Source organism: Gigantopelta aegis, chromosome 4, assembly GCF_016097555.1.
Source record: "Gigantopelta aegis isolate Gae_Host chromosome 4, Gae_host_genome, whole genome shotgun sequence".
Taxonomy (NCBI): domain Eukaryota; kingdom Metazoa; phylum Mollusca; class Gastropoda; order Neomphalida; family Peltospiridae; genus Gigantopelta; species Gigantopelta aegis.
The window spans coordinates 5,733,449-5,744,794 of NC_054702.1; the positions used below are offsets into that span (position 1 = coordinate 5,733,449).

The 11,346-nt window shown below is 36.9% G+C and overlaps 1 protein-coding gene across 1 annotated transcript; it reads right to left on the reverse strand.

Moving 5' to 3' along the window:
- Positions 1-943: 943 nt before the first annotated feature.
- Positions 944-11,055, reverse strand: LOC121372548. Its single transcript, XM_041498940.1, has 3 exons — positions 10,133-11,055; positions 2,794-2,837; positions 944-1,980 (listed from the first exon to the last, which is right to left on the reverse strand). Exon 3 carries the CDS (start codon positions 1,805-1,807, stop codon positions 1,076-1,078), a length of 732 nt encoding a protein of 243 aa, XP_041354874.1. The 5' UTR covers positions 1,808-1,980; positions 2,794-2,837; positions 10,133-11,055; the 3' UTR covers positions 944-1,075.
- Positions 11,056-11,346: the final 291 nt, after the last annotated feature.

Below are 11,346 nucleotides of genomic sequence, written 5' to 3' on the forward strand. Positions count from 1 at the left end.
ATATCAATTTTTGGACCTAAATTACTTAGGAATTATCATAAATATACTCATTTATAAGCCAAAATATTATATTATTTTACTTTAATAACCATATGGCGGCCATTTTTGTTTTGCCGTTTTGAAGGTGAAGATCTGAAAATCCAGCTTGGGAACCGACAAATTTGGATTCAGCATATCCAAATTATGTTAAAAATTTTGGTTCCCAACTTTTACCCAAAAATGCTCCTTAGGGTCACATTTTGAGATTTCTCGTCTAGACTATTAAGCGAAGTTTATATGGGGCAATGCTCCCCAAAAAAATACATTTCAATTTTTTTTTAAGCTTGGGCAAGTAAGGGTTTCGACCTCCAATACTCTCCCTCTGCACATGCACCCGATTCCTCTCTAAGATTATATGTCAAAATTACCTAATGTTAGACATCCAACAGCAAATGGAAGGAAGGATAGGATATGTTTTATTTAACGACGCACTCAACACATTTTATTTACGGTTGTATGAGGTCGGATGATTATTAAATCAATATGCTTTATCTTTGATGTCGTTAAACAACACCCCCTCCCCAACTTTACCCTTTCTAAACGAAATAATATTTATTTGAATTTGTCGATTTTAACACGTAAAATTAATAAGTGAAAACGTTCATTGTCTACTTTAATATATTTTATTTTTAAAATATATACATTATTAATGTGTTACTAGTATACAAACTAAACTTTGAAAGTTCTACTAACCCTTTGTAAAATATCAATTCTGAAATAGGAAGGCACGACTGTCGATAATACGTTGTCAAGATCAAACCAGTTTTAACTACAGCGCAAGATTTCTTTTAATTGTTTGAGACGAACCCTACAATTTGAAATCGGCGTACGCACGTGTTAACTGAAACTGACAACAGGCTGTCGTTGGTGCTTTGCCGAGCTATGGCGGCACAGGCGACGAATCAAGCGTATACGTTTGACGATATCCGTTCATAGCGAATACACACGACTTTTTTAAAAGTGCATTTGAGCTTGTATTTCACATTTGTACATGATGTTATAATATGGTAACCAGATAATGTAACTTTAAGTCGGCTTACGATACAACGAGAACATGGCGTCCTTCCAGTCTAAATCCACTATCGATTGGGTTCAGCTGGGGCTCCAGCACGTCTTGGTACGTCTCAGTTGGTGTCGATGTAGGACTCGGTAGCAGCTGATCGGTGACCTGTAGGTTGTCTTGTAGTCTGCTGCAGTGTCCATCTGCGTCAGTCGGTGTCCAGGGTGTCGATGTAGGACTCGGTAGCAGCTGATTGGTGACCTGTAGGTTGTCTTGTAGTCTGCTGCAGTGTCCATCTGCGTCAGTCGGTGTCCACGGTGTTGATGTAGGACTCGGTAGCAGCTGATCGGTGACCTGTAGGTTTGCGTCAATCGGAGTCCAGGGAGTCGAGTTCTGAAGCGTCATGCTAGACGTCCCATCTCGTTCTTGGACTTGCAACTGGTATTGCCTCAGCCTTTCTGTAATCCACAAAGACTCCTCCTGGCTGTACTCAGCAACAGGCACATTGTTGCTGTAAGTGCCGACCACAAATGGACAGTTTGGAGATATGTATCCATGGACGTCAGTGTCTCTAAGTTCTGGGTGGCTGTCTGGAGGAAGATCGATTCCCTCGTGACACACGTGGCATCGGACCTTGTTGCTGACCGGGTCGTAATGCAACCCCGTTTTAGCGAGATTGATTGGTCGTCGCTGTCCCAAGTCTGGGCACGTGGAAAAGGTTGCGACCCTCTGCATTTGTATGTCCAAGTCATAAATATAATCGGACATGTTGTATGTATATGTTTTCCAAAACAATTTACACCGAATTGACTTTAACCATGCACATGTAAAAGCACACAGACGTTGATGGAACACCCAGGAAGGACGATTTGCCGATGTATCTTCTGTGTTTTCCGTTTGACCGTATACTCAGTATGTCATTATTAGGAATCGGCAATTTCCTGCGAAAATATAAATATGCAAATGATCTGTTAACTGCTTTGGTAACACACGCGCGCGCACGCAAACGCACAAAGAACACTATCAAGAAACTTCAAAACAGATATTTCTTCGAACTGTGACTAGTTATAACAAATGTATAATTTGTGTGTGGGTGCGTGCGTTTTTGTCTGTAAACAAATGTTCATAAAGGTAAATTGACATTTAAATACTACACCCACTTCTAGGTTACAAACAACGCTTATATAAATATACATGATCATGTAACATGCATATACTCAAGTAAGGCTCGAAGTTGACGCAGCAAGAGGCAATTTATGATCATAATAGATAATAAATATGTTTTCTTAATTAATTTCACAAGCAGGATTTGCTTTCCATCTTAAAATAGTTTATAGCTATTAATATTAAGAAAGTAGCGCCAACTACGACATCATTAGGATGACCAGTATTAACTTGGATATCGCAGAAAAGAAATTAGTTTTACATAAAATGATAATAAAGTTTTGTATCATGACAAGTGGTCTAGAAATGCTTCTCTTTGTCTGGTATTTACTTTCAGATTGAAATGCCAAAAGCATTGATTGCTTCTCATTCCAAAAAATTAATTTCGAGTCTTGCTTAAGTCCCGTGTAGAGGTGTTCAACAATTCGTCGATGTCCACCAGTGTTGTACATCACATAGAAATAATTGTACATCCAGACTAATCACATCTAAGAGTATTTCAAGGTTTTGTTTTTTAAAAGGATCAAAGTTAAAATTACATTTATTCATCTTTGTATGTAATACATTTAAAAATAAAATAACACGCTTACCTAATACGGAGGATGCTATACGTTTTCATTGACACATAAACTGCCTAAAAAGAAGAGAAGAACACATTATATTAATTGTTAATTACAAATATTAATCAAGTTAAAATTCAGTCATTTTGTTAGCTATTGGTCATCATCTGTGGCTGTAGCCATTGTAGGATTAAATCTATGTAAGGACTCTCACCCTAGGTAAGGAATATAAACCTCTATGAGAGTTCCATGGAATTCTGTGAGCATTGTCTGAAAGAACATGAACTGCTGGGGGTCTGGGGGGGGGGGGGCGGTACGTAGCCCAGTGGTACAGCCTTCGCTCGATGCGCGGTCGGTGTGGGATCGATCCCCGTCGGTGGGCCCATTGAGCTATTTCTCGTTCCAGCCAGTGCACTACGACTGGTATATCAAAGGCCGTGGTATGTAGTACCCTGTCTGTTGGATGGTGCATATAAAAGATCTCTTGCTGCTAATCGGAAAGAGTAGCCCATGAAGTGGCAACAGCGGGTTTTCTCTCTCAATATCTGTGTGGTCCTTAACCATATGTCTGACGCCATATAACCGTAAATAAAATGTGTTGAGTGCATCGTTAAATAAAACATGTCTTTCTTTCTTGCTGTGGGGTTTCTAAACTATACCTGGCCGTTTAAAGGGAGCTAACCCTCTGGCTCCCCACCACTCCCACGGAGAGTGAATTTAAAAAGAAATTAGTACTACAAAAGGATTAAATATCAATGCTCAAAATTGTAATATTTCAAATGGATCCCATTAATTTAAGCTATGACAGTAGTTAATCACTCACCACAGTTTGTTTGACATAGGGGTCTGCTAAACCTTTGTGAGGGCGATGTACTGTGAGGGTTATCTAAACCTCTGTGAGGGCTATCTAAACATCTATGATGGCTACCTAAATCTCTGTCAGGCTATCTAAACCTGTGATGGCTATCTAAACCTCTGTAAAGGCTATCTAAATCTATGTGAGGTCTATCTAAACCTTTATGCGGGCTATCTAAACCTCTGTGAGGGCTATCTAAACCTCTGTAAGGGCTGTCTAAATCTCTGTGAGGCTATCTAAACCTCCCCTGCGTGTGCTGTAACCTCACCGTGGTGCAGGGGTGTAACATTCTCTTTGAGAATGGCCAATACAGCACAAAATTGAAGTTTTGAGTAAAATTCAGTATCCGTAAAATTCTGTGATATTTGTGTTTTTGCACAGTTCTTTACACTGTTTTTGTTTAAGTCTTGAATTTTTATATCATCACTTTATTTATTTGCATTACCATAGATTGACACCCAATAGCCGATGTATTTTTCGTGCTGGGGTGTCGTTAAACATTCATTCATTCATTCATTCATTCATTCTATCTAAACCTGTGATGGCTACCTAAACCTCTGTAACGGCTGTCTAAATCTCTGTGAGGCTATCTAAACCTCCCCTGCGTGTGCTGTAACCTCACCGTGGTGCAGGGGTGTAACATTCTCTTTGAGAATGGCCAATACAGCACAAAATTGAAGTTTTGAGTAAAATTCAGTATCCGTAAAATTCTGTGATATTTGTGTTTTTGCACAGTTCTTTACACTGTTTTTGTTTAAGTCTTGAATTTTTATATCATCACTTTATTTGTTTGCATTACCATAGATTGACACCCAATAGCCGATGTATTTTTCGTGCTGGGGTGTCGTTAAACATTCATTCATTCATTCATTCATTCATTCATTCTATCTAAACCTGTGATGGCTATCAAAACCTCTGTAAGGGCTATCTAAATCTCTGTGAGGCTATCTAAACCTGTGATGGCTATCTAAACCTCTGTAAGGGCTGTCTAAATCTATGTGAGGGTTATATAAACATATGTAAGGCTGTCTAAATCTATGTGAGGGTTATATAAACATATGTAAGGGCTAGCTAAATCTATGTGAGGGTTATATAAACATATGTAAGGGCTAGCTAAATCTCTGTAAGGGTTATATAAACATATGTAAGGGCTAGCTAAATCTATGTGAGGGTTATATAAACATATGTAAGGGCTAGCTAAATCTATGTGAGGATTATATAAACATATGTAAGGGCTGTCTAAATCTCTGTGAGGGTTATATAAACATATGTAAGGGCTAGCTAAATCTATGTGAGGGTTATATAAACATATGTAAGGGCTAGCTAAATCTATGTGAGGGTTATATAAACATATGTATGGGCTATCTAAATCTATGTGAGGGTTATATAAACATATGTAAGGGCTAGCTAAATCTCTGTAACGGTTATATAAACATATGTAAGGACTAGCTAAATCTATGTGAGGGTTATATAAACATATGTAAGGGCTAGCTAAATCTATGTGAGGGTTATATAAATATATGTAAGGGCTATCTAAATCTATGTGAGGGTTATATAAACATATGTAAGGGCTAGCTAAATCTATGTGAGGGTTATATAAACATATGTAAGGGCTAGCTAAATCTATGTGAGGGTTATATAAACATATGTAAGGGCTATCTAAATCTCTGAAAGGGCTATCTAAATCTATGTGAGGGTTATATAAACATATGTAAGGGCTATCTAAATCTATGTAACGGCTGTCTAAATCTATGTGAGGGTTATATAAACATATGTAAGGGCTAGCTAAATCTCTGTAAGGGCTATCTAAATATATGTGAGGGTTATATAAACATATGTAAGGGCTAGCTAAATCTCTGTAACGGCTGTCTAAATCTATGTGAGGGTTATATAAACATATGTAAGGGCTATCTAAATCTATGTGAGGGTTATATAAACATAGGTAAGGGCTAGCTAAATCTATGTAACGGCTGTCTAAATCTATGTGAGGGTTATATAAACATATGTAAGGGCTAGCTAAATCTATGTGAGGATTATATAAACATATGTAAGGGCTGTCTAAATCTCTGTGAGGGTTATATAAACATATGTAAGGGCTAGCTAAATCTATGTGAGGGTTATATAAACATATGTAAGGGCTAGCTAAATCTATGTGAGGGTTATATAAACATATGTAAGGGCTATCTAAATCTATGTGAGGGTTATATAAACATATGTAAGGGCTAGCTAAATCTCTGTAACGGTTATATAAACATATGTAAGGACTAGCTAAATCTATGTGAGGGTTATATAAACATATGTAAGGGCTAGCTAAATCTATGTGAGGGTTATATAAATATATGTAAGGGCTATCTAAATCTATGTGAGGGTTATATAAACATATGTAAGGGCTAGCTAAATCTATGTGAGGGTTATATAAACATATGTAAGGGCTAGCTAAATCTATGTGAGGGTTATATAAACATATGTAAGGGCTATCTAAATCTCTGTAAGGGCTATCTAAATCTATGTGAGGGTTATATAAACATATGTAAGGGCTATCTAAATCTATGTAACGGCTGTCTAAATCTATGTGAGGGTTATATAAACATATGTAAGGGCTAGCTAAATCTCTGTAAGGGCTGTCTAAATCTATGTGAGGGTTATATAAACATATGTAAGGGCTATCTAAATCTATGTGAGGGTTATATAAACATAGGTAAGGGCTAGCTAAATCTATGTAACGGCTGTCTAAATATATGTGAGGGTTATATAAACATATGTAAGGCTAGCTAAATCTATGTAAGGGTTATCTAAATCTATGTGAGGGTTATATAAACATATGTAAGGGCTATCTAAATCTATGTGAGGGTTATATAAACATACGTAAGGGCTAGCTAAATCTCTGTAAGGGCTATCTAAATATATGTGAGGGTTATATAAACATATGTAAGGGCTAGCTAAATCTATGTAAGGGCTATCTAAATCTATGTGAGGTTATGTAAACATATGTAAGGGCTAGCTAAATCTATGTGAGGGTTATATAAACATATGTAAGGGCTGTCTAAATCTATGTGAGGGTTATATAAACATATGTAAGGGCTAGCTAAATCTCTGTAACGGCTGTCTAAATCTATGTGAGGGTTATATAAACATATGTAAGGGCTATCTAAATCTATGTGAGGGTTATATAAACATATGTAAGGCTGTCTAAATCTATGTGAGGGTTATATAAACATATGTAAGGGCTAGCTAAATCTCTGTAACGGCTGTCTAAATCTATGTGAGGGTTATATAAACATATGTAAGGACTGTCTAAATCTATGTGAGGGTTATATAAACATATGTAAGGGCTGTCTAAATCTATGTGAGGGTTATATAAACATATGTAAGGGCTGTCTAAATCTATGTGAGGGTTATATAAACATATGTAAGGGCTAGCTACATCTATGTGAGGGTTATATAAACATATGTAAGGGCTGTCTAAATCTATGTGAGGGTTATATAAACATATGTAAGGGCTGTCTAAATCTATGTGAGGGTTATATAAACATATGTAAGGGCTAGCTAAATCTATGTGAGGGTTATATAAACATATGTAAGGGCTATCTAAATCTATGAGGGTTATATAAACATATGTAAGGGCTATCTAAATCTATGTGAGGGTTATATAAACATATGTAAGGGCTATCTAAATCTATGTGAGGGTTATATAAACATATGTAACGGCTAGCTAAATATATGTAAGGGCTATCTAAATCTATGTGAGGGTTATATAAACATATGTAAGGGCTAGCTTCTGTGAGGGTTATATAAACATATGTAAGGGCTAGCTAAATCTATGTGAGGGTTATATAAACATATGTAAGGGCTGTCTAAATCTATGTGAGGGTTATATAAACATATGTAAGGGCTAGCTAAATCTATGTAAGGGCTATCTAAATCTATGTGAGGGTTATATAAACATATGTAAGGGCTATCTAAATCGATGTGAGGGTTACATAAACATATGTAAGGGCTATCTAAACCTGTGATGGCTATCTAAACCTCTGTAAGGGCTGTCTAAATCTATGTGAGGGTTATATAAACATACGTAAGGGTTGTCTAAATCTATGTGAGGGTTATATAAACATATGTAAGGGCTATCTAAATCTATGTGAGGGTTATATAAACATATGTAGGGCTAGCTAAATCTCTGTAAGGGCTATCTAAATCTATGTGAGGGTTGTATAAACATATGTAAGGGCTATCTAAATCTATGTGAGGGTTATATAAACATATGTAAGGGCTAGCTATATCTATGTGAGGGTTATATATACATATGTAAGGGCTAGCTAAATCTCTGTAAGGGCTGTCTAAATCTATGTGAGGGTTATATAAACATATGTAAGGGCTAGCTAAATCTCTGTAAGGGCTGTCTAAATCTATGTGAGGGTTATATAAACATATGTAAGGGCTGTCTAAATCTATGTGAGGGTTATATAAACATATGTAAGGGCTAGCTAAATCTATGTGAGGGTTATATAAACATATGTAAGGGCTATCTAAATCTATGTGAGGGTTATATAAACATATGTAAGGGCTAGCTAAATCTATGTGAGGGTTATATGAACATATGTAAGGGCTAGCTAAATCTATGTGAGGGTTATATAGACATATGTAAGGCTGTCTAAATCTATGTGAGGGTTATATAAACATATGTAAGGGCTGTCTAAATCTATGTGAGGGTTATATAAACATATGTAAGGGCTATCTAAATCTCTGTGAGGGTTATATAAACATATGTAAGGGCTAGCTAAATCTCTGTGAGGGCTATATAAACATATGTAAGGGCTGTCTAAATCTCTGTGAGGGCTAGCTAAATCTCTGTGAGGGTTATATAAACATATGTAAGGGCTAGCTAAATCTCTGTGAGGGCTATATAAACATATGTAAGGGCTAGCTAAATCTCTGTGAGGGTTATATAAACATATGTAAGGGCTGTCTAAATCTATGTGAGGGTTATATAAACATATGTAAGGGCTAGCTAAATCTCTGTAAGGGCTAGCTAAACCTCTGCTAGCGCTAGTCAAACATCTGTAAGGGCTACCTAAACCTCAATGAGAGCTACCTAAACCTCTGTGACGGCTATCTAAACCTCTGTGAGAGCTAGCTAAACCTATGTGAGGGCTATCTAAATCTCTGTGGGGCTATCTAAATCTCTGTGAGGGTTATATAAACCTATGTAAGGGCTATCTAAACCTCTATTACAGCTAGCTAAACCTGAGGGCTATCTAAACCTCTGTATTGGTTATATAAAGCTCTGAACCTTTGTGGTGGCTATCTAAATCTTTGAGGGATATCTGAACCTTTGTAAGGGTTAGGTAAACCTCTGCGAGCGCTAGCTAAACATCTGTGAGGGCTAGTTAAACCTATGTGAGGGCTATCTAAACATATGTGAGGGCTATGAAAACCTATGTAATGGTTAGATAAAGCTCTGAACCTTTGTGGTGGTTATCTAAACCTTTGACGGCTTCTTAAACCGCTATGATGAATATCTAAACCTTTGTAAGGGCTATCTAAATATCGGCGACTGAGGGTTGTTTGAACCAATGGGAGTGCTATCTGAACTTAAGTGTGGCCTTCCTGAGTACGTAAATGACTAGGTATGATGCTCTAGCCGTGTCAAGATCAAAATGTCTACAATTTAATATTTCTAATAAATCGCATGTCAATCAATACACCAGTGGGTCATGTTGAAGGAGACCCGCCCCATTTTAGTCGGAAAATGTAAACAAACATAGCATAGGTGAACCAGTTTTGGCGAGCATAAGCATCCGGTTCTAAAGCATATCAATATTTATAAACAGACAGTTGTTATCCAAATAGATACCTTTTGATTAGTATTTCTACGCTATAAATGAGCACTAAGCTGGCCGCTATGTAGCAACGTTTACTGCACGTGCGTCAAAACATGTAGCATGCATCAGCCGTAAATACTGTTAACTATGTTACCTGTTTTGGTGAGTGAAACGTTTTGTGGTATACATTAGCTTACAGCCAAAACACAAAACCTGTCAGTGTTTTATCAAAATTTGTATGTTGTTCAACAAAACATGTACTTATAATAATTTATAAAAATGATTTTAAATATTTTAAGGCAAAATACAAAATGGAGTCCTGGAGAACCAATGTTAACATTTTTGGAAAATGAATATAACAATTCTGATGTCTTGCAATTGTGTTATTGGTTGAGCAAATGAATTGTTATATTGGTAAAATTGTTTGCTTAAAAAATATACGCTGCATTCTGCGTTTTAATAAATATATAAACAGATATATCCAAAAAGATATTTATGTTAAAACATACAAGGGTCATATATTTTTAGCAAATCTCTGTAAAGAGAGTTTTGCCAGCAGGCGCCGTGACAGTCGTATGACTTCAATAACTAAATAGCAGTATAGTTGAGAACGGACAAAAATAGTTTTTAAAATTAAGTTTTCTTTCAAATGACAGTCTTTTGAAAATCGTTTTTAATATCTGTAATAGCTTACCAGTTGGAAATAATTAAACTCTTGGTGTAGAGGTAATCGAATTCCCCAAGTCTTGAGAAATGTAGTTTCACGAGTTCAAACGCTGTATCCACTTATCTGCTGTGAGAAATAAGAGGTGTTTTCCATTGAGGTGAATCCCATAGCATCACGTGGTCAGCTAAACAGTGAAAATGTCTGTCGTCGTATAAATCTTCAATATATATCCTAAGATAGCTTGTCAAACACTTATAGCGTAAATAAAAATGTTAAATAATCTATTAATTCAACAAATCATTATGGTAACAAGATAAGATAGTCCGACTATTTGTAAAACACGCACAAACACAAACGCATATACCGACACGCCACTAAACAACTTCCTAGCCCGATATATCTGCTGCAGACTAACGGCAGACTAGCAATTGCCATATTTAACCACGCCTTTGTGGGAGAGTTCATTACATTTCTGAATCTCATTGGGCGTCTTTTGTAAACCGGTATTATTATACAGTATTCGATATATGTCTGTGTTTCATATTAGATACCCCTCAGCCCCAATATGTAATCGCCTCTGTCGTGTGTTATTCGATGTTACAAGTTACCAAATCGATCGCATGGGGTGGAGACGGCTGGAGGTAGTAGGTCTACAATTATTAGGTCTGCAATATTGATTTTCTTTTCTTTTCTTATTTCTTTTTAAGTAAAAATTTATATTTGTTGGTGGTGGACATACAAAAAGAATTGCCCCTATCTTATCAATTCTGGAACATCCCATAATGGGGTGATCGGCTACGTCATTGGATTTGTCTACTTTTAGCTTATGTTTCTTCCCGGAAAAGAGCTTGTATACTTTAGTGAGGAGGTCATGACATGACATAATTATGCAAAGTAAGCCATGTCTTTCTTGGGTGGCTTTGGTCTGTTTACAGGAGCGGGACGTAGCCCAGTGGTAAAAGAAAGAAAAGAAATGTTTTATTTAACGACGCACTCAACACATTTTGTTTACAGTTATATGGCGTCAGACATATGGTTAAGGACCACACAGATTTTGAGAGGAAATCCGCTGTCTCCACTACATGTAGCCCAGTGGTAAAGCGCTCGCTTGATGCGCGGTCGGTTTGGGATCGATCCCCGTCGGTGGGCCCATTGGGCTATTTCTCATTCCAGCCAGTGCATCTCGACTGTTATATCAAAGGCCGTGGTATGTGCTATCCTGTCTGTGGGATGGTGCATAT

What these genes read in the sequence shown, in the direction of transcription:
- LOC121372548 (XM_041498940.1), bottom strand. Translation starts at nt 1,807, where the DNA reads ATGTCCGATTATATTTATGACTTGGACATACAAATGCAGAGGGTCGCA.